The sequence below is a fragment of the Octopus sinensis genome, linkage group LG24, assembly GCF_006345805.1.
Source record: "Octopus sinensis linkage group LG24, ASM634580v1, whole genome shotgun sequence".
Taxonomy (NCBI): Eukaryota; Metazoa; Mollusca; class Cephalopoda; order Octopoda; family Octopodidae; genus Octopus; species Octopus sinensis.
In genome coordinates, this window is record NC_043020.1 from 25,486,374 (window position 1) to 25,511,373 (window position 25,000).

The 25,000-nt window shown below is 35.0% G+C and overlaps 1 protein-coding gene across 1 annotated transcript in view; it reads right to left on the reverse strand.

Annotated features, from left to right (window-relative positions):
- LOC118767826 (serine-rich adhesin for platelets-like) overlaps window positions 1-25,000 on the reverse strand; it is a 29,568-nt gene that overhangs the window by 3,801 nt on the left and 767 nt on the right. The window contains exons 2-5 of the mRNA XM_036513095.1: window positions 9,392-9,674; window positions 2,619-3,125; window positions 1,226-1,338; window positions 89-159 (exon numbers count right to left, since the gene is read on the reverse strand). Coding sequence (XP_036368988.1) covers window positions 89-159; window positions 1,226-1,338; window positions 2,619-3,125; window positions 9,392-9,674 — 974 coding nt within the window. The remainder of the gene's footprint in view (window positions 1-88; window positions 160-1,225; window positions 1,339-2,618; window positions 3,126-9,391; window positions 9,675-25,000) is intronic.

Consider the following 25,000-nt stretch of genomic DNA (forward strand, 5'->3'; position numbering starts at 1 on the left):
TATTAGTTTGCGTATGTATGTACATACGTGTTCATATATGCACCAGTAGTAAAAGAATTATATAATATCATGCTTCTGTAAAACTGACCTAAATCCTATAACCGTACTGCCAACATAGGTGTCCACCAGCTGACTGTTGTTTCTCAGAGCTTCAGCGATCTAAAAAGAAAGAAATTAAATATTTTACATGTGAACAATGATCGGTAATTATTGTATTTCTCCAAATCACTGTTATAGTAAAACTGAGCGACCATACGTCGGACAGGTGACCCGTCCAAAGACGAACATATGCCACAGCCTACGGGAATCCAGCTTTAGCTGCCTATGACTGGTGTGTGTGCCTTTGATCCGATTATGAAACTTGTAATTAAGATAAATGAATTCGAATCTATGGAGTAGAGAATTACTGTTGAGATGTCCTAAGTATTCGAACATATATTAAACAGAGAGAATCGATTTTCATCTAGTCTTCACAGATCATCGGTGTCAATGGAATATATATGACGTTTTCGTCGATAATCCGATGCACTCGACACAGATTTGATTCTACTGTAGGGTTAATAAAATGGTGCGATGTCTATATACGAAGATATTATTGGTAATGACATGCAATTGTTAATTGTGAGGGATTCCAGTGTGTTCTATGCGCTCTGATGTGGGCGACAACTTTATGTCATTGCAGAATACTGAAACATATGTGAGGAGAGAAATAAAAGAATTCCATGTGCGTCCTTTAGAAATACATAGATATACACATACATACATACATACATACATACATACATAATACATACATACATACATACATACATACATACATACATACATACATACACAGATAGATAAAAGACACACACATATTCTGAATCTTCGACCGATGAAAACGAACGCTCAACATCGCATTGGTGGATAGAATTTCTTTAGTTTTGTATTAAAACTACCATTGGTTTCATGTTAGGAAAATATTTTAATATCTTAACAATTTTCAAGACAGTCTCATGGAGGGATCGTGGTCGTCTCCATTTGGTATATATACACCTGTGTGTGTGTGTGTGTGTGTGTGTGTGTGTGTGTGTGTGTGTGTGTGTGTGTGTGTGTGTGTGTGTGTGTGTATGTGTGCGTGTGTGTGTGTACTGATGTATGTGAGTATTGCAATGGTAGAGATGAAGTGGACGTATAACAAAATATTTAATTTTGCAATATATCAGAATAAAATGAATCTTACCTTTGAAATAATTTCAGAAATCTTCTCTTGGGTTTCATTGGCATTAAGCTGTGAGTATACGCTTTTGTATTGCTCATCGAAGTGTATTTTTAAAATCATTGCACTGGTAATACCTGTAAAAGAAAGTTTTATAAAAAGCATCATACATATAAATATTCACACACCCAAGGTATGAAAAGAAATTATTGTTTTATTTGAAGAAATCATTTGATATATAAAACACTATAGAAACACCCATAGAGAGGTTCATTCACGCACAAAAGCCAAGCATACGCACACGGGCTAAAATCTTGAAGTTGGTTTTGCAACAAGATTTTCTGAATGCCTCAATCGAAACGAATATTGTTATATTTGTGAAGATTTATAACTAAGAAGCAGTCATCTGTTGTTTGTCTCCAGTTCACGTTTTCCTTTTCCAAACGTAGATTATATTTGCTTATCTACTCCCAAATATCTTTCAATGCGTTGACCCATAGCTCTCCTATTGTTGTACTGTTTTCTTTTTTAAATGTTTGATTTATTAGTTTGCAAAGTATTTTCAGGTTGTTAAATGCCTGTAACATCGAGCATCCGAATTAATTGTGATTTAATAAAATTCAGCATAGTATGTGAGCATACGGTCAGCTACTTTTGGAAATCGTGTAAATCTACAAAACTGACTCATGTCCTCAGCTGGTACTTTATCGAACCTAAATGAAAGGAAGTTAAAGAAAACTTCAGTGGAATTCTGGAGCCTGAAATACTACAGAGTCTACCAGTGTGCTATCTTATTTAATGCGATAATATTAGAACAATTTTCATTCTTTCAGCTTGAAAGAATATGCAAACCGATCTGGAGTAGCAAGGACATGAGTTTACAAATGGCGCGGAAATGACTTTCACAAACGTGAATTGTAGAATAAGTACCCGAAAGATTAATGAAGCAACAACGGAAGCAACAACTACAAATTCCTCCACCATTTCCACAACCATCGTATTATATGCTGTTCCACATTCATGAAAACGACAGCCTGCCGTTGGAACATCTATGTATTCTGCATCAATACGTATCTAACCCTAAACTCAGTTTTCCATTTAACTGGCTGAACAGAAACATAATCCGATATCCCGGACGGAACATTTGACGAAAAGAGAACACACGAAGCTAAAGATCAAAATAAAATAGATAAAAACCACTGAGTTGTGTGTTTAATTGTTATACTAGATTCCTGTCTGTAATAAAGTGGTGATAAAAGAAAACACAATATAATACGTTCACTCAGTTGGCATAGCCTTCAAAGAGATTTCTAAAAATAAATACTGTAAAAGCAAAGCCAGACGACAGATTTAAAGTTCACATTCCTATATTCAATGTTGTGTCGAATCTGCGCATGAAAGTGAGAAAATGTCCTACCTGCAGTTGTTGAAAAAATAGAGGTTTGTTCACTGGTTGTAGTTGAGAATTCAATGGTCGTGGACGTTTGTTCAGTGGTTGTGAATGTTTGATCAGTGATAGTTGATGTTTGATCAGTGGTTGGTGATGTTTGATCAGTGGCCGTTGATGTTTGATCAGTGGGCGTTGATGTTTGATCACTGGTCTTTGATGTTTGATCAGTGGTTGTTGATGTTTGATCAGTGGTAGTTGATGTTTGATCAGTAGTCGTTGATGTTTGATCAGTGGTTGTTGATGTTTCATCAGTGGTCGCTGATGTTTGATCAGTGGTCGTTGACGTCTGTTCAGTGATCGTTGTGGTTTGATCACTGGTCTTTGATGTTTGATCAGTGGTTGTTGATGTTTGATCAGTGGTCGTTGATGCTTGATCAGTGGTCGCTGATGTTTGATCAGTGGTTGATCGTTGTGTAACCTCTGTTGTGTATGTCTCGCCTCTCTCTCTTCCGGTTGACGTTGATTGCGTTGCATCTGTAAAAGTTAACACATGTCATGCAATCTATATTTCAAACAGTGATTTAAAATTATTTATTTTGTCGTGTGGACGTGATTTTGTCGTGATTGTGCAATTCTTTTTATTGACATTTTGGTAACTTTGTAGAAATGACATAAGTACCTTGATAGATTAACTGCCGTTGTAGTTTTGTTAAATTTAGTTGAAATCTTAGGATAAAGAGGAAAAATTAATCTCTTTTTATCTTCATATTTATCAATATCTATAAAAATATCATTAAATGGTATTCTGATTTATTTCCTCTGTAAATATAGTATTCCGCTTCAATTTGATGCACCGTAGTAAACCTCTCGACTCGACTTAAATATATCAAACTCCTCCAAATACCTGTCAGTCTCTTCGCGTAATTGAAGTGACGACTTGCTACTTTGTAATGGCATCGAGTCTAATAACTTGTAATAATGATATCAAACTAGTGTTATTTTTATATTATTAATAAGTACATTTCAGTTCCTCGTGATATATAATAGGAATTGCTTGCTTTACGACAGATCTTATTCTCTTAAATTGATTCAAAATATTTCGCAATATTTATATATACCGTTCTCGACACCCGTGGAGGCGCAATGGCCCAGTGGTTAGGGCAGCGGACTCGTGGTCGTAGGATCGCGGTTTCGATTCCCAGACCGGGCGTTGTGAGTGTTTATTGAGCGAAAACACCTAAAGCTCCACGAGGCTCCGGCAGGGATGGTGGTGATCCCTGCTGTACTCTTTCACCACAACTTTCTCTCACTCTTACTTCCTGTTTCTGTTGTAACTGTATTTCAAAACGCCGGCCTTGTCACTCTCTGTGTCACGCTGAGTATCCCCGAGAACTACGTTATGGGTACACGTGTCAGTGGAGTGCTCAGCCACTTACACGTTAATTTCACGAGCAGGCTGTTCCGTTGATCGGATCAACCGGAACCCTCGTCGTCGTAACCGACGGAGTGCTTCCATCTCGACACCCATCGCGAGTTATTTTGCCCGCCATTGACACGCGGCGTCATGTAGTGATCTTTTCTTGGATTCTATTGCGTAGCAAATTTTAAGGATAAACAAAACACATTATGTATATGCGACCAATAATGTTTACATTAGTATTGGGTTGTCCGGAAATTTCATGCCGATTTTTAAAGGAAAGAAAAAGGATATTGGAGTGAAGTTGAAGTAAACAGCACATGATTATAAATAACATTTACTTCAATCAGTTCGCCTCTAATAGCAATCTAAAGAATTTATCACCATTCAGACGACGTACTACTAGGAGAAGCTGAAAAATGCGACCCCCTGAAAAGGCGCGGACACGAAAGATATGTAAAGTTCTGGAAGGGCTAGCAACAAAGTTTGGCATCAAGAGATATACAAATACCGGCCATTGCGTTGTGCCAAAAGTACTGTCCACTCCTTCTAAAGTGAGGACCAGATACTGAAATAGTTTGCGGTTGAAAAGCCCACAGATCTTCAATGCTCTGCCAAAAGCAAATCTATATAATGTTGATGTGAATGTCTTCAAAGAGAAATTGGACATTCTGTCCACGAAATCAGATGAATTAATGTCCCGGCATGAAGTACAGACGAGGGATGCGGGGTCTAACACCTTCATATACTAAATAAAAACTGCACAAAATCATAAGTAAGAGTGGTGAAATTCCAAATGCAGAAAAAAAAATCAACCGACCAAAACCATCTGCTAGACAGAAACTGAAAGAAGCCTGTCGAATATATATATATATATATATATATATATATATATATATATATATATATATATATATATATATAATATATATATATAGAACGGCAGTTAATCTATATATATATTGTATTGCTTTGGATTAATATCTAGCCATTGTTAATATTGTTATTGATTTATTGATAGGTGTCTATTAGTTGTAGTTGGGTGTCTTCATGGTAGTTTCTCCATAAGTTGTGTTTTTTTTTAATGTTTTTCGTTTTTTCCGTATTTTTCATTGATAAAAAAAATTTGCCATTTTCATTGAGTATTTATTCTATTTCTTTGCACTAAGTCTTCACGCGTTAAATTTTATAAACGCTTTAACTATCTTACGTTTAAAATTCAGTTACTATTTTCCTTCGCCAAGTTAAGTTACATTTACATTTTATCGTTTATCTATTTCATTTGAATTTGGAATCGTTTTGGGTTTGAAATTATTATTATTATTGTTGTTATTATTATTATTATTGTTGTTTGTTGTAATATTATTATTTATTTATAGTTTCTTAATTGTTATTTTTTATGTTCGATATTAAATATGATTTCTTTTAATTTTTATATAGGAATTTAATGTTTTACATATAATTTATTTTGAGAATTGGTTTCATTAGACTATATATTTTTTTTAATAATTAGGTAATATTTTTATTAAGTAGTATTACATTTAAGTAAATTAGTTTTTATTTTAAATAATATTAATTTTATGTTTAACTTTATTATCGTGTTACGATAGATATTAATTCTTATATCTATTTTATATATATATATATATATATATATATATATATATATATATATATATATATATATATAAAGGGACCTAACGTATTACATTTAATTTAATTTGAGAATTAATTTTGTTAGACAATATATTATTTAATTATTAGGTGGTATATTTATTAAGTAGTATTAAATTTAATATAATTAGGTATTACATTAATTGGTATTTAGTCAACTATATTATAGAGTGATATATTAAATTTATAGATACTACACATATATATTAATTATATAGTTAGCTTATTTAATGAGTTTGTCTATATTTGAACCATTTCATATTTTGATCACAATTTTAATGACTTGTACTAGCATTGTGTATATTAATTAATTTTAAAGTATTGAATAATTTAAGTATTGTTTTTATCTTATATATAAATTTTTTTAAAGAATATTTATTAATTAATTATTTTATTATTCTAGTTTATTTTTAACCTGATGGGTGGCTATATTCATATCGAAGTGATTTTACTACTTCTATTAATTTTTTTACTATAATCATTTCTTAAATATAGCCACGAAACACGTGTCATTATTCTACCAATTATATACGTTTTTATTATTATTTCTTTTTGCAACGGTATTTTATTGTTATTCTAATTTTAATATTTCTATTATATGTAATTTTCTAGATGGTGTAATTTAATTGTTCATTTTGAATTGATAAAAGGTGGGGTTATTTCTAATTTATATATATATATATTGTGTTAAATTTGATTTAGTATTTCTCAATTGAATTTTTTCCCTGTAAGTTAGGATTAATATTCCCTCAAATAATTATATATATATATATATATTATATATATAATATATATATATATATTATATATATATATATATTATATATATATATATATAGGTAGGGAATTATATATATATAGGTAGAGAATATATATTATATATATTATATATATATATATTATATATATATATATATATATCTAATATATATATATATAGATATATATATATATATATAAGGTAGGGAATTATATATATATATATAGATAGGGAATTCTTGAAATTAGTCTCTAGGCATTTTCAACAGGATCATAATTTGGTAGAATATTTAATAGAAGAACCTTTTGGATCAGCTATTCTTGCTGCAGAAACTTCGCCTCTTTCGTTAACCAACACAACAGTAAATTAATTGATAATAAGCATAGTGCCGATCCTCTTAAAAAATGTAATTGCAAAGATGGATCCTCTTGTCCGTTGGAAGGGAAATGTTTGGAAAAAGGAATCGTATATAGAGCCAAGGTGCAAATAGAAGGCTCACCTGAATATAGGACTTATACAGGGGCTTCTGAAATTTATTTTAAAAACCGATTTTATTCGCACAAAAATTCCTTTCGATACCCAGAAAATAAGACGAAGACCAGCCTAGCGAAATATGTCTGGGAATTAAAAGAAAAAGAAGCCCGACCTTTCAACGTATCATGGAGTATTTTAGATAGAGCGGCACCATACAAGCACGGTGCGCATAGGAAGGAATTTCAAGTGTGACCTATGTTTGCTAGAGAAATATTTTATTTTATTCCAAGACATTAATTCTTTGAGCCAAAGAAGCGAACTCTTGAATTCATGCAGACACGCAACTAAATTCAAAATGTCGAATATCAATATCCCATATGAATAGCGTATATTTTTGTTTTTTTATTTTTTTTATTCTTGGACTAGTTTTTGATCACACTGTTGGATTTGTTTCGTATTATGCAGGTTTTATTCCACATCGCAAAGTTTTTGTATATATTTCGATATCCACTTTGGTAATTTAATTTATAGATAATCCAATATATGGTGTTATATTTTGCATGTCTTTTATCTAAAATTGTTATTATTATGCACTCAGCAATTTTTAAAAAATAACGTTGTTTGTATATACGTCAGATCCTAGACATGTTTTTATATGAATATTTGTATTGGCATGCATCTATGTATATGTGTAAGTGAGCGTGTATGTTTGTACTTATGCACATACATACATGGATGTATATGTATGCATGTATTCACTTGGATTTATGTGGATGTGTTTTTACATACTTGTCTCTATATATTTATATATGTGTATTTACTGCTTATATACACTTTTATATACACATGTATACGTAATATTATTTTGAGAACGTTCGTTACGCTTAGTCGGGCTTTGTTTCTTTTTTCTTTCTTCATTTCTTTCGTTATTTTTTCTCTCCCTATTCGTTACTTGTATAGAGTCCTGTAACTTTACGCCCCCTCCCTTTCTCTTACTCACGTCTTCAGCTTTCTGTTGCTTATAAGATCGTTACCTTTTCTTTTCTTCCCCCTCTCTGCGTTTTACTTCTAGTCTATATGTATACAGCAAGTGATTTTTGCATGTGAGCAAGATTGCGTATACATATGTGTACATGTATTTGTGTGTATATTTTCGTTTTGCATTCATATGTCTGTATATGTATGTGGTCTGTGCACATCTATCTGTGTATTTTGATGTATACATGTATATTGATGGCTTAGTATGAGTATGTACTGTTTTTCTTTTTTCTGTTTTCTTTTACTTGTTTCAGTCATTTGACTGCGGCCATGCTGGAGCACCGCCTTTAGTCGAGCGAATCGACCCCGGGACTTATTCTTTGTAAGCCCTAGTACTTATTCTATCGGTCTATTTGCCGAACCGCCTAAGTGACGGGGACGTAACACACCAGCATCGGTGTCAAGCAATGCTAGGGAGACAAAAACAGACATCACACACCACACACATACACACACACACACATATATATACATTATATATACGACAGGCTTCTTTCAGTTTCCGTCTACCAAATCCACTCACAAGGCATTTGTCGGTCCGGGGCTATAGCAGAAGACACTTGCCCAACATGTCACGCAGTGGGACTGAACCCGGAACCATGTGGTTGGTTAGCAAGTTACTTACCACACAGCCACTTGTGAAATATTTTAATATATTTTAATTTCAATTTTTATGTATTAATTGTATTAATCGAATTATATTTTCTACATCATTAACGACAATACGTATTTGAATCAACTCTTCGATTTAAGGTTTTTCCTTGGTTTTTATAATTTATATTGAACTCATTTATTTTGTTTTGTTTATTTTGTTTATCGCTCGCCTATGACCGTTATTTGAAAGGACCAATGAAACAAATCGATTTTTAAAGGTGTATCGTTTAGCTAGTTTTGATCAAATTGTTATTTCGATTCTATTTTAACAAAACTGTCCGACGAACGGGAACGGGAATCTCCGAGTAACAGCTTTTGTCAAATTTCTGCTGCTTTTAAATAAAGCATATACCTAACTCTGGTATTTGAGTACTCTTTTTTCCACCTTGTTCACATTTATGTGCTTACTCCGGTTAATATATAATATTATATATATAATATATATATATTATATATCTATATATATATATAATATAATATATATATTAGTCTTGGGGTTGAATTGTTCGACTAAAAAAACCCCTTAAAATCAGTGCTCCAGCACGGCCGCAGTCAAATAATTGAAACAAGTGAAAGAATAAATGAATGAAAGAATGTGCGAGCGTATTTGTGTGTGTGTGTGTGTGTGTGTGTGTGTGTGTATGCGTGTTTGTGTGTGTGTGTGTATGAGTGTGTGTGTGTAAAATATAAATTCATATACAATTATACAATTATATATAATTTATGCATGAAATAGAACAAATGAAATATGTAATGAACTCTAAATTCATTTTTCTTTCTTACCTAGATCGGTGTTTGATAAAAAGACAACGGCAGTAATCAAAGCCCCAAAGCATACAGCTACAAACAGGGAAACCAGGAAAAGAAGCAATAAACTTCTTTTGCATGACCATTTCTTGATTCTTGTGTGATAGTCAGAACTGTCTGCAAGACTGGCATCATCACTTCCAATCCAGTTGGTAGTTGGATCGTTAAATATATACGGCCAAAATGGCGTCAATCTGGTCGCGATATTTCTGTGCGCGTTGTTCCGGTTTACAAAATCTTCAGAATCAAGTTGTCTTTCCTGAAAAATAAAGTATAAGAAATGATGAATAAATATTCATTTTAGAAAATCTCGACATACATACATGCACACACACACACACACACACACACACACACGATCTGTCTGTCTGTCTGTCTGTCTGTCGAGTGTCACCATGCTCTCCAACAGCTCTGCCGTTCGGGGATCATATCTGTGCAACTTCAATTCCACGAAGACGTTCTATTGCAATCGAGGAAGACGGAATAACAGCGAAGTACTTGAATTACAAATGGGAATGCGACGACAATATAAAGAACCCAACAGCAATAAGCAATGCAAGGTCTGTGGAATTAAGGTTAAAAGTGTTGCCCAGTTCATAACCAGTTGTCCGTAAATACAATATGATACTTTTAAACCTACAGAGCGTAATGGGGCTAAAACAGTAGACGAGGTCTGTTCAGAAAGTAGCCGACTTTATTTTTTCCCGCCAAACTAATGCCGCTCGGATGGAATTAACACCAATCTTCCTGCACAAACATGAAAAGTTTCGCGTCTGCAGGCGGCGTCAGTTTCCAGCTGTTCAGATGTGTTGTGCGCGTACGTATCGAGAACTCAGATCAAAGATTGGTGTACAACCGCTTCAAAGATGTCCGCACCTCAGTGGAGAGTGAAGCACGCTCGGACAGGCCATCGACAAACCGAAACGAGGAGCCGATTGAGAAGGTTTGGCGAATAGTTATCTAAGCCCGTCGTGTAACAATCCAGGAAATTGATCATGAAGTAGGAATAAGCACAGAATCAGTGCATTCCATTTTAACGGAACATTTGTGCATGCGGAGATGTCTGCAAAATTCGTTCTTAAAGTGCTGGTGGAGCAGCAGAAGCAATTCTGCTTGGAAATCGCAAAGCACGATCCAAACATCATTGGTAATGGTCATCATTGGTAACGAGACGTGGGTCTGTGGTTTCTGTTCGCTGCGCTCATCTTGTGTGAAAACGAAAATCTTTCATAATTTAAAAGATTACGCTGGACAACAACGATTTTGCTACTGGGGTAAAAACAGATACTTTAGACTAAATTGAGGATGCTGATTCCAAATCCGCACTCCGAATTGTTCTAGCACGTCAGGATTTTGAGTTAAGCGCATGCGCAAGATTATAAATATGCTTTCGGCTATATATAGGCCGTATTACAAAAGTCGCTAAAATGAAAATGGTCTTTATTCAAAGTTAAAGAAATAACAGCAATAAAACAAACGATGAGAAAGTTCACTATTTAGTTTAGCAATAGATGGCGCTGACGTGGTGTGTGCAATACCAAATATATCAGTTTATTCTTGGTAACTCTCCGTGTCGTTTGCCCTGCCATCATGTGTGCTATGAGTATGTCTCGCTCTGCGTGATAACTATTTTAACGATGTTCATTGTGTTAAATCATGAATAGGAGAGGTTGTGGGAATCACCCAGACAACTTTTGTTATGTCTGTGGGAAAAAGGCAAGAGGTGGGCACCTCATATATGCGGCACCGTGTGCTATTCAGGGCTTACACAGCGGATGAATAGAAAACGGAAGGGAATGCCTTTTGCTGTATCAATGGTATGGCATGAGCCAACCAATCATGTCTCTGATTATTACTTTTGCATGACTAATATTAGTGGTTTCTCAAAGAAGACCAAAGCAATTTGTGTATGCAGATTGTAAGTCGCCTCTAAAACCGGTTCTACATGACTTCGGGAACCCTGTCCCACTTCCCTTCTCACATGCTTCGCTTGAAAATCTTAGCACCCAAGCAAGATAATGCTTACTTCTGTACTGACGTTAATGCACTCATGCAAAACTAGGACATGTGCATGTGGCTAACAAATGGAGATTGTTGATAGAATCGAGTAAAGTTGGTCTCAAAGCTGTGTTGTCACATAATGGTAATGAAAGACTTCCATTCCTGTGAGTCATGTTGTCTGTCTCGAGGAAACTTATGAATCGATGGAACTCTTTCTGAAAGGAGTTAATTACTGTTGACAAGTAGAATATTTGTTGTGGTTTCAAGGGGATTTCCCTTCCCTTAGGACTGCAGCTGGGATATACCAAAAATATGTGCCTCTTGTGAGTTTGGAAAATCCGCGATGACAGCAATCATTACACTGTAAAAGACAGGCCTAAAAGAGACGAGCACATAGTTGGTCGGTACAATGTGTAGCATATGCCACTGGTAGACCCATAAAAGATCTTCCTTCCACCCCTTCACATCAAACTCGGCCTCATGAAAAACTTCGTAAAAGCAATGATATACGATGATTGTGAATTCCAGTACCTAAAATTTGGTGCCGAGAAAAGTGACGCAAAACTGAAAGCAGGCATTTTCATTGGACCCTAGATCAGTGAATTGATGTCTGGTAGCAAATTCGGAGGTAAACTAAAGCCACTGAGCTGGCGGCAAAGGATTCATTCGTATTAGTTATACAGAACTTTCTTGGAAATCATAGAGTTGAAAACTATACCGATTTAATAAACAATATGCTAACAATGTATGAAAGAATAGAATGTCGAATGTCACTTAAAATGCACTTCTTGCATTCTCATCTCAAGGTGCAGGAAGCTAGTGTACTTCGGGTAATCCGTAGAAGTTCGATTCACCAACGAATTAACATGGGATATATTCATCTATCTTTATATTCTACATTCGCTACAGAATTATTCAAGTATTTTTCATTATTTCTAAAAATCTCTTCGTTTGCAAACAGTCTTGAAATACGAATTGAAACGCTTTTAATATAAAACCGGTAATATTTTGGATGTGATTTGAGTTAAAGCTAATGCATTTAAGATTATCATTGGGTTTGTGGTACGGTTGATATTCAACCGTACTTAAATCCATGGTAACACCCAAGAAGTTTTCTTTACTATGTTCTTCCTCAATTGACGTAGATAAACTGAAACAATTTGAATAGCTTTTCCAGTACTTTTCTATGTTTGCGTTGCTAGGTTTATATCTTGTGATCTCTGTATAAATTCATTATAGTTTCAAAGAAAAGATATTGTTTATATGACTGTAATAAAATAAGATTTGTGGATGTACATTTTTCCGTCCTTATTTTAAAGTTGTCAATATATACTCCGTATACTATATAAAATTCGAAGAAGCGAATTCAGGATTTACCCATCGGTTGAAATACCGTGTGATTGTTTACTTTAAACGAGTTCCAGTTCTTCCATATCATTCGATGTCGTTAACCAGAACCTGGATTATACTAGAGAGCTTGTAAAGTACCTATCCGGATTTCATGTCCCTATCCATTCACATACATGCACACACACACACACACACACAATATATATATATATATATTTATACACACATATATACATATATCTATAACGTATATAATATATTTATATATATATATATTTATATATTTATATATATTTATATATATATATATGTGTGTGTGTGTGTGTGGTGTGTGTGTGTGTGTGTGTGTGGTGTGTGTGTGTGTGTGTGTGTGTGTGTGTGTGTGTGTGTGTGTGTACGAGCAAAACGCCCCCCGTCCAATGGACGGTGCTGAGTTGTCTAACATTTAAACCAAATTTTCTCAAAACAACTTGTCCGACCGTCCCTTGAGAAACATTGATTTAACCTAAATTTGAGACAACAGTAAAAGAAGAAATAAAAATAGACATTTTTTCTATTCCAAAGAAAAACGATTTTATTCACACAAATATGCAACTGAAGAGTTTAAAGTACCAGTAATGATAAGGCTGTTGACTGGAAGAACACAAACATGGTTTAAATAGTAAGCTTGGCAGGAAAGAAACGTGCCTTTGCATTTTTCTCGCGTACGCGTAGTATCGATCGCAACAGCTGATGTACTTGCGCGTACAAATGCACGTTCACACGGCTTTATCGATCGCATTCTCACCTGGAATCGATTTTTGTAATTTTTTCAAAACTTATACACGCCCTGATACCGTCGGTATCTACATGTCAAATTTGATCGCAATCGGATGGAGGATGCCCGAGATACAAGAAGACACACACACACACACACAGGCAGACAGAACAGATTTTATATAATTGATATATAACGTATATAATGATATAGTGGAGGCGTATGGCTCATCGGTTAGAGCGTCGAGCTTACGATCGTGAAGTTGTGAGTTTGAATCCCGGACTGGGCTGCATGTTGTGTTTTTGATCAAGACACTTTATTTCACGTTGCTCCAGTTCACTCAGCTGTAGAAATGAGTTGCGACGTCACGGGTGCCTAGCTGTATCGGCCTTTGCCTTTCCCTAGGATAACACTGGTGGCGTGGAGAGGGGAGGCCGGCATCCATGGGCGACTGCTGGTCTTCCATAAACAACCTTGCCCGGACTTGTGTCTAGGAGGGTAACTTTCTAGGTGCAATCCATGGTCATTCATGACCGAAGGTGGTCTCCGTAAAAGAAGAAGAAGAAGAAGAAGAAGAAGAAGCTGAAGAAGAAAAAAAAAGAAGAAGAAGAAGAATTATAATAATAATTAACAAGAGTACTCAGAGAGCGCAAACCTCCGCCAAGGCAACACCAATGTCCTCTCAACGATTAACCGGATATGATTTTTTTAAATGAGAATATCTAAAATAAACTCGACTGCTCTCACAAACATGTATACTAAGAATGAACCCAACCGTTCTCAAAAATTAAGTAAAAAACCGGAAAAATAATCCAGAATCCTTGTCCGGTACCGGATCGATCCGAAAATCTAATTAGCTTGTGCCAGTCACGTGGCCAAACATCCCTGAAGGTTTCATCCGAATCCATCGAGCGGTTCTTGAGATATTGTGTTCACTGACAAACAAACAAAGGCGACTAGAAACAATACATCCGCCTTCGCTAAAGCGGAGGTAATAATGACAATAATTATTACGAAGGAGCATTACCATTACCTTTAATTCCTTTTTATATACGAGGTCTGCTTGATAAGTATCCGGACTGATGCAGTAGTATGCAAAGTAAAGCCGCTTGGCACAGATTGGCCTTGAATTCTGCTGTGCATCCACACTAAGTTTTAATGTTCTAGCTTACTTCCGCTGTTTATAGCAGTGCTTGGAAGGAAGGTGTGTAGCGAGTCATCGTCGCATTGATCATAACAGAGAAAGTTGTCATAGCGATACATAAATCCTTTAAAAAAATCCTTTAAAATGTTTTAGCCCGAAGGCCGCGGCCATGCTGGGGCACCACCGTTCAGAAGCCTACGCAAAGATGCAGAAAGTGTATGGAGAGGAGTGTATGAGCCGCACACAAGCGTACGAGTGTTTCAGATGTTTCAAAAATGGCGAAAAAATGTCTATATTGACAAACGTTCTGGGAGACCTGCAACCAGCAGAACTGAGAAAAATATCGCAGACGTTCGTGCATCAGCGATGGGGAAAACGTCGAATCACCATCCGTGAGTTATCAGAGGACGTGAAGATTAGTTACGGTTCAGTTCAGTCCTTTACCACTAAAGATTTGGGTATGAGACGCGTGTCTGCCGAGTTTGTCCCAAAACTGCTTTCAGCTGACCAAAATGACACTCAGGTTTCAGTTGCACAAGATCTCTTTGATTGTGTCGAGAATGGTGAAAACTTTTTGAAAACTTTGCGTATGTCACTGAGCAGGTATCGCCAAGCTTTTGACAAAATTTGATGCAGATTCTCTGCTCAGCTTTCTCTATCATGGTCAATGCAACGATCACACGTTACACACCTTTCTTCCAAGCACTGCTGTAAACTACAGAAGTGAGCTAGAACGTTAGAACTTAGACTACGTGCACAGCAGAGTTGAAGGTCGATCTGTGCCAAACAGCTTTACTCTGCATGCTCTAGCTTCATTAGTATGGCAACAGTCCGGGTACTTATTGATCAGGCCACGCATATACCTTCACGTTCACCCGTACGCAGCTCGCGTCTCTGCTCTGTGTATATGTATGTATATATATATATACATATATATATATTTTTAAAAGGAGTTTTAATCAACTGACGCAATGTATGTACTATGAGTGCTCAGTATGGATTACTGCTAAAACTCCGGCTTCAGTCTGTAGTCTCCTGCCTCATAACCATCCACCGCATACTCTGTTATGGACTTATCCTCTACCTCTTGCCAGATCAACCCCAGGACCTTACCCTCGTTCGATGCAGCAATTACGGGCTGGAAGGGGTCCCACGGCAAGCCCCGTACCAGATGGAGGGACGTTATTGAAGAAGATTTCCAGAGCTCGACGTCTCCTGGATGGATATAGAGGAGCCGGTATGGGACCGCCAGTAATGGAGGGCCCTGGAGGACCTGGTTGACTCCACGCACGATGACACTGCTGAGACCATCAACCTGGGGTGATCCCAACTTCATTGAGCAAGAGCACACACACACACACACACACACACACACATGCATTTATATAAATATATGTGAGCGTGTGTGCATATATATATATACACACACACATACATAGATATACACACATTGTACAATGTACATGCATATATGTGTGTGTATGTGTGCGTGCCTGTGTGTATGTGAGTGTGTGTGTGTGTGTAATACCGATAGGGCACAGAAAATGTGTCAATAGCCAGCTGGAGGCGATGTTCTCCTGGGGCTACAAGCTACAGTAACACCCACCGTTAGTGGTTAGCCATATTGAGATGGCAAGTATACCTCACATTGTCGTGCAGTTACTGTTTATACCTCGTTCAGAGATTTATTATATATATATATATATATATATATATATATATACTAGCATTATGACCCGTCGTTGCCGGGTCATAGTGCTAGTGCATGTATATATGTGTATATATATGTGTACATATTACATTTACATCTATATATATATATACATCTACGCATAGAATACAAAATACAAAGTTATATCTTGATATCGCTAGTGATAACAATACTCAAAATATATAACAGACTGGAATTGTAAGCCCGTCTCTTGCAATTTCGATCAATTGTATCTTGTCCTCCCTCTTGTATAGAAGTGTGGCTACAATCCAGCCTACCTCTACTGCTGGGGAGGGGAATATTTTTTATTTTTATCCGAGACGTCCTACGTCCCAGATATAATGGTAATAATAAAATATTTCCACTTTGCAAGTTCGAGTCGAGTACTCCCTTGCACGCTCCGTTGACTCGAACCTTGCTTCTATTGTGGCGAATTTACCGCCTCTGGTTAGATATCTTTCATAGTCGCACCAAGATACTTTTCGATGGTGCTTTCCTCCAGGTGTTCAAATCTTTTTTTCTCTACATTGTATACTTTTTAGACAATAGTCTTTTCTTTAATTTAATTTTTTATTATCCATCTGGACTATTCCATTTCTGCACGCTAATTTTATTTTTAATTTATTCCCATTCATGTGAAACCACTTATTCAAGTTCAAGTTATTGATGCAATTTTATACCAATTACTATTTTTACTTTTGTTATGTTACGATTATATTATACTTTAGTTTGATTTTAATTATTACTTACTACATATAATTCAATTGTTATTATTATTTTTATTGTTAAAGTGAAATCATCTGACATAAAATAGAGAAATGTTTTTGTTTCACTTTTAACACGTAAAAAAAGTGGAGAAGAGATGATATTGCTATGGGCTCACTCAAGGCAAGAAGTTGAACATTTTTTTGCCAGTGAAACTACATGGACCCTAAGTAAGGCATGTGTAAAATTTGAATGAAATTGGTTGTGCAGTTCTCAAGTTTTAGGGAAACACACAGACAGACAGATAGACAGACAGACACAGATTCTCAGTTATATATATATATATATATATATATATATATATATCTCACGTGATCACGTGACCGACCAGACCATCAGATGTTGTTACACTTAGCTGGTCACAATGCGTTCGCATTGTTTTAGCCTTCGAATGACGCCAACCCGCTGCTAAGCGAACAGGCCGACATATATATATATATATATATATATAATTATATATATATATATATTATATATATATATATTTGAATTCGCCTTAAATGGTCCCTTTGCATACTGAATACTTGGTGAAATTGATTAATAATTAATTAATTTTACCCTCAATTGTTGAAATTATAATTCATCTCTCTCTATTTAATGCCTCGGATTTTACCGAAAAAAGCATAGTGTTTACTGATTTTAACCCACGCTGGTGGAAAGGGGAGAGCAGAATTCTTCGCTTGCATATTTGAGTTTGCTGACACTGTTAGTTTCGAGCAGATCTTCAGAAGCGATAAGAAGCCGAAAGGGTATGCTCCCACTTTCAGTGTTTTCAAATCCAAACCAAGGAGTTCTGAGCTGATGATAGAAATGTCGAGTTGACTAATCTTGAAACGTACGTTCTCAAATAACCTTTGCATTTGATTTTTTAATGTCTTTACCCCCATACTTTCGTGAGTTGAATTGAGCAAACACTATATGAGAGAGGTTTTCTTTAAGTATTAGAAATAGTTTTAAAAAAGTTTTTTTTAGCTACTATTTCTAATGAGTTCAGTATGCGGCAAAGTAATTTATTTTACTAAGCCCTTTTATATAATATATATATATATATATGGCGCAGAAGATAGATAGAAAGATAGATAGATAGATAGATAGATAGATAGATAGATAGATAGATAGATAGATAGATAGATATATAGATAGATAGATAGATAGATAGATAGATAGATAGATAGATAGATAGATAGATAGATAGATAGATAGATTAAAATTATAATAACCACACAGATTATTACTCCACTACACATGTGAAGTAATAATCTGTGTGGTTCTTAGACCATTTGAGGTATATTTCTAGCAGACTGGTGTTTTAATCATTCAACACTCTTATTATAATTATCTATCTATCTATCTATCTATCTATCTATCTATCTATCTATCTATCTATCTATCTATCTATCTATCTATCTATCTATCTATCTTCTGCGCCATATATATATATATATATGTGTGTGTGTGTGTGTGTGTGTGTGTGTGATAAGCTTTAGAATTTTTAGTCGATTGATAGGCCGTTCTATATATCTGCATTTTTATTCGCATATATATTTTTTTACCTTCTATGTTTTTTTTTACTCAACACCAGTCTGCTAGAAATATACCTCAAATGGTCTAAGAACCACACATATTATTACTCCACTACACATGTGGAGTAATAATCTGTGTGGTTCTTAGACCATTTGGGGTATATTTCTAGCAGACTGGTGTTGTAATCATTCAACACTTATTATAATTCTAATATAAATTAACCATTATAATGACTTTATCCTAATTGCGCGTATGTATGCGTATATATACACACACACACACACACACACACACACATACATATATATATATTATATATATATATATATATATTATATATATATATATATATATATATTATTATTATTATTATTATTATTATTATTGAGTGAGAGAGCAGTTCATGCCATCAAAGTGACACTGGGGTAAAATATACGAAGCCCAATATACCCATCATGACTACCCGTCTGATAAAGGTACACCAGGCACATGCATCACAACCATATGTGCGCGACATGGTGATCTCATATCAAGATAAACAGCACATGACCTTGCAGGTGGGGCCCAGTTAGAATTTTCTTCAGGTTGAGTAGCCCATCCCGCTCAAACGGTCCCTGAATAAGGGTTGTTTAAGGATGTTGAACGAACCACCCATGTTTCCAGAGGTGAACTATTCAAACCCCAAAGAATCCCTCTCAACACATGGCTATGATGCTCTGCCACTACTTCTGCTCGTGATCAGAGATGCACATATCGTCAGCCACTAAGGGACATGATCAACTGGTTAAAGTCAAACAACTGACAAGCAAATCTGTGGTATTGAGCAGAATATTTGCTGTAGCCCATCTTTTATACCAAGACAAAACAATGTACATGATAACACTTCCAATCAATTAAGATCAGAAGCCATGAGAGCCACTGCCTGGTACTGCATCAGGGCATTTACTGCATCAGGGCATTTACTGCATCAGGGCATTTACTGCATCAGGGCATTTATTATTATTATTATTATTATTATTATTATTATTATTATTATTATTATTATTATTATTATCATCATTATTATTATTTATTATTATTATTTATCTTATTTATGCGCCCGTTTCAAAAATGCGGGCGCAGAATACTAGAATATTCTTATATACTGAAAATTGAAAAAGTAGAGAACAAGAAGAAAAAAAAAACTAAAAATATTGTTGCTAAAGTTAGAATTTAAAAGCTAAAATATTAATAAGTACCCTTTTTTTAATTTTTACATAAAGCTTTAAATTCAAATAATCAAGAAGATATTTATTTTCAGTTTTAGTGAAAAAAACTAATTGCCTGCAAGATTACGCATTAAAAATTCGATATTATAAATTGATGTATTTTTAAAAAATCACGTAATAACAATTAAAGCAACATTGACAATGTATTATAACCCCGCCCCCTTATTAAAGCGGTGAACTGGCAGAAACGTTAGCACGCCGGGCGAAATGCGTAGCCGTATTTCGTTCTGAGTTCAAATTCCGCCTAGGTCGACTTTGCCTTTCATCCTTTCGGGGTCGATTAAATAAGTACCAGTTACGCACTGGGGTCGATGTAATCGACTTAATCCGATTGTCTGTCCTTGTTTGTCCCCTCTGTGTTTAGGCCCTTGTGAGTAGTAAAGAAATAGGTAAAGGCGGCGAGGTAGCAGAAACGCTAGCACGCCGGGCGAAATGCGTAGCCGTATTTCGTCTGCCGTTACGTTCTGAGTTCAAATTCCGCCGAGGTCGACTTTGCCTTTCATCCTTTCGGGGTCGATTAAATAAGTACCAGTTACGCACTGGGGTCGATGTAACTGACTTAATCCGTTTGTCTGTCCTTGTTTGTTCCCTCTGACTTTAGCCCCTTGTGGGTAATAAAGAAATAGGTATTTCGTCTGCCGCTACGTTCTGAGTTCAAATTCCGCCTAGGTCGACTTTGCCTTTCATCCTTTCGGGGTCGATTAAATAAGTACTAGTTACGCACTGGAGTCGATATAACCGACTTAATCTGTTTGCCTGTCCGTGTTTGTCCTCTCTGTGTTTAGCCCCTTCAGGGTAGTAAAGAAATAGGTATTTCGTCTGCCGCTACGTTCTGAGTTCAAATTCCAGTTGCGTACTGGGGACGATCTAATCGACTGGCCCTCACCCACAAAAATTTCGGGCCTTGTGCCTAGAGTAGAAACGATTATAACCCTCATTTTCTTTTTATTTCGAGTCATTTCCACATTTTGCACTCAATTTATTCATTAACCTTCATATTTCTTTAAATGCTCTTCTGACTATAAATGATACTATGTAACCTGTTAATGCAAACTTTAAAGAAACTAGTTCTTTCGCTTCTTTAAACAATTTTCTTAAATCGATTTTGAATTAGATATATTGTACATGGCTTTAGTTTTATAACACTTATCTGTAATCTAAAATTTTTGGATAATGAATTTTGATAAGAAAATAAAATTAAACCAATAAGAAATGTTTTAGCTTAAGAGAAAGAAACTTTTAAATAAAAATATTAACTTAAATTTAAAATAATTTGCAATAAAAAGCAAAAGAAATAAATAAAAACCAAAGAAGTGCACAACTATTTGACGAACAATTTCAGGAATATAATTAACAAATTCTAACTTCGGCAGCAATATTTTAAATCTTTTCCTTTTTCATGTCTTGGACTTTAAGAATATATAAGAATATTCTAGATCACAGAGCCCGCATTTTCCATTCTGTGACTGCTTGTTCTGTACTTTTAATGTTACTTAAGAATATTCTAGGATTTTGCTCCGGCATTTTTCCTTGTCGTCCGCAGTTTTCCAGGAAACGCTTCTATAATTATAGCTAATTATGTTAACCTTTATAATTGAAAAACGATATTTGTGCAAAAGTTTTTTAAATAAAGATCTTTTTCAAACTTAGACATTTTGTTTGCACCTAAAAGTAACAAAGGATTAATAGTAGTATGTTTGTTACAGATAAATATATTTTTAAACAACTTTTATTATAAAATAATTTTATATTTTAATTAAATAATTATAAATTAGTCTTTTTTTAATGAGCGAATTTCTTTTATTTTAATATGTTTAATTATTTTGATACATATTCAGAAAAAGAAAAATTAATGTGAAATCTCAAGAAATCATTACTTCTTTATGCTTAATATCTTTAGACGATGAACTTTTTCGTTCAAATTCAAGTAATATTTTTCTATTAAAAATATTTTTCTCTTAATAAAGACAGAACTATTTTCATTTCTTAAAATTGTTACATTTTTATTGCCACTTAAAGCTACACAACATTTTTTTAAGACAATATCTCCAAAAAAAGGTTTTACATCGTAAGATTCTTCTCCTAAAGGTCTTTCATCTGAATTGAATCTCAAACGCAAAATAGCATTGAAAATAGCCAAGAGGATTGGCTAAATCCTTAGAAAAGGGAAAATTGGCCAGTGAGCCACTACAGAGAATCGAAAACCAAACTTCTCACACTTCGGTTCCGTACCAGTAAGCTAATCTACCCAAGACATTAGCTATCATCTTTTATAGCGCTTAAATCCTATTGTTGTCACTTAAAGCCACACCACTACTTTTGTAGCAAATAATTTTTGATGGGGTTTTCACCATAAGATTCATGACACAACTATTGATTAGCTTTCTTTAAAAATATCTGTGATATTTTGATTCAATCAATATTTGGAGGTTCATTGCCAATTTTTAGTCACTTATATACACACACGCATATATACATATGTATACGTACATACAAAAGCTTAGCGGTAGTTCGCCCGTCGCTACGTGCTGAGTTCAAATTCTGCGGAGGTCGACTTTACTTTCATCCTTTGGGGGTCGATAATAAAAAGTACTAGTTGAACACTGGAGTTTATGTAATCGACTCATCCCCATCTCCTCCAAGCTATCTTTGTGGCAAAAATTTGAAATAATAATAATAATAATTATTATTATTATTATTATTATTATTATTATTATTATTATATTATTATTATTATTATTATTATTATTATTATTATTATTATTATTATTATTATTATTATTATTATTATTATTATTAAAGCGGCGAGCTGACATTTTCATTAGCATGCCGGGCAAATGCTTAGTGGCATTTCGTCTGTTTTTACGTCCGGAGTTCAAATTCTGCATCTTTTCGGGGTTGATAAAATAGGTACCAGTTGAACACTGGGGCCGATGTCATCGACTTATCCCTTCCCCCAAAACTGTTGCCCTTGTGGCAAAATTTGAAACCATTATTACGGCTTTTCTGCAGGTTAATGTATGAAAGAATTGATATTATGGTAATTGATATTATTTTAGCGTAACTGAATAAAAAATCTTCTAAATATAACACATGATAAAATATATTAGATTATATATTACTAAATAATATATACTCTACATCTGCCTATATGTCTGAGTATTGTGTGTGTGTGTGTGTGTGTGCGTGCGCGCGCGTGCGTGTGTGTGTTGGATAATAACTGAATCAAAGAGAAAGGAGACGAAAATCCAGAAAAGCTGCAATTCGTTTGATTGTGTATGTGTGTGTGTGTGTGTGTGTGTGTATGTGTGTGTGTGTGTATGCGTGTGTGTGTGTGTGTGTGTGTGTGTATAATGGATTTGTTCGACTAAAATTCTTCACGGCTGCAAGGATAAAAGATAGGCGTAGTTGTGTCGTAAGAAGTTTGCTTCCCAACCACATCGTTCCAGGTTCAGTCCCACACCGGGGCACCTCGCGCAAGTATATTCTTCTCGGGCTAAGCAAAGCCTAGTTAGTGGATTTGTTACATGGAGACTGAAAGAAGCCCGTCTTATGTATGTATATATGTTTGTGTGTGTGTCTTTGCGTCTGTGTTTTTCCCCGCTATCACTTGACAACCGGTGTTGGAGTGTTTACGTTCCCGTAACTTAGAGGTTTGGTAAAAAGAGACTGAGAGAATAAGTACCAGGCTTAAAACGAAAATAAGTACAGGGGTCAATTCGTTTGACTAAAAATTCTGCAAGGCGGTGCCCCAGCATGGCCGTGGTCTGACGATTGAAACAAAACATAAACGATAAAACATGCATGCTACATACATACAAACATACATAAATACATGCATATATGCATATATATAGGCGCAGGAGTAGCTTGTTTACCGACCATATGGTTCGGGCCGACCAAAGCCTTGTGAGTGGATTTGGTAGACGGAAACTGAAAGAAGCCTGTCATATATATATGTATGTATGTGTATGTGTTTGTGTGTCTGTGTTTGTCCCCCTAGTATTGCTTGAGAACCGATGCTGGTGTGTTTATGTCCCCGTTACTTAGCGGTCCGGCAAAAGAGACCGATAGAATAAGTACTGGGTTTATAAAAGAATAAGTCCCGGGGTCGAGTTGCTCGATTAAAGGCGGTGCTCCAGCATGGTCGCAGTCAAATGACTGAAACAAGTAAAAGAGTAAAAGAGTAAAAGAGTATATATATATACACACACACACACATCTCTCTCTCTCTCTCTCTCTCTATATATATATTATATATATATATATATATATATATATATATATATATACTACTATTTCACTATTTTACTTGTTTCAGTCATTTTACTGCGCGTTTTTTTAGTCGAGCAAATCGACTTCAGGACTTATTCTTTGTAAGCCTAGTCCCTATTCTATCGGTCATTTTTGCCGAACTGCTAAGTTACGGGGACGTAAACATACCAGCATCGGTTGTCAAGTGATGGTGGGGGGACAAACACAGACATGCAAATATATACACGCACATATGTATATATATATATATATATATATATATATATACACACACACACACATATACATATATACGACGGGCTTCTTTCAGTTTCCGTCTACCAAATCCACACACAAGGTTTTGGTCGGCCCGTGACTATATTAGAAGACACTTGCTCAAGGTGCAAGTGGGACTGAACCCGGAACCATGTGGTTGGTAAGCAAGCTACTTACCCCACGGCCACTTCTGCGCCATATATATATATATATATATATATATATATATATATATATATATGTATATATATATATATATATATATATATATATATATATATATATATATATATATATATATATATATATATATATATATATATATATATATGTGATAAGCTTTAGAATTTTTAGTCGATTGTATATACCTTTCTGATAGGCCGTTCTATATATTTGCATTTTTATTCGCATATATATTTTTTTACCTTCTATGTTGTTTTTTATACATGTATACTTTATGTGTTTAAGAACCATGGTAATATTTGCATATGATAAAATGTTTGGAGGTATGGTGTTGTATATAAAGTTGCTGATT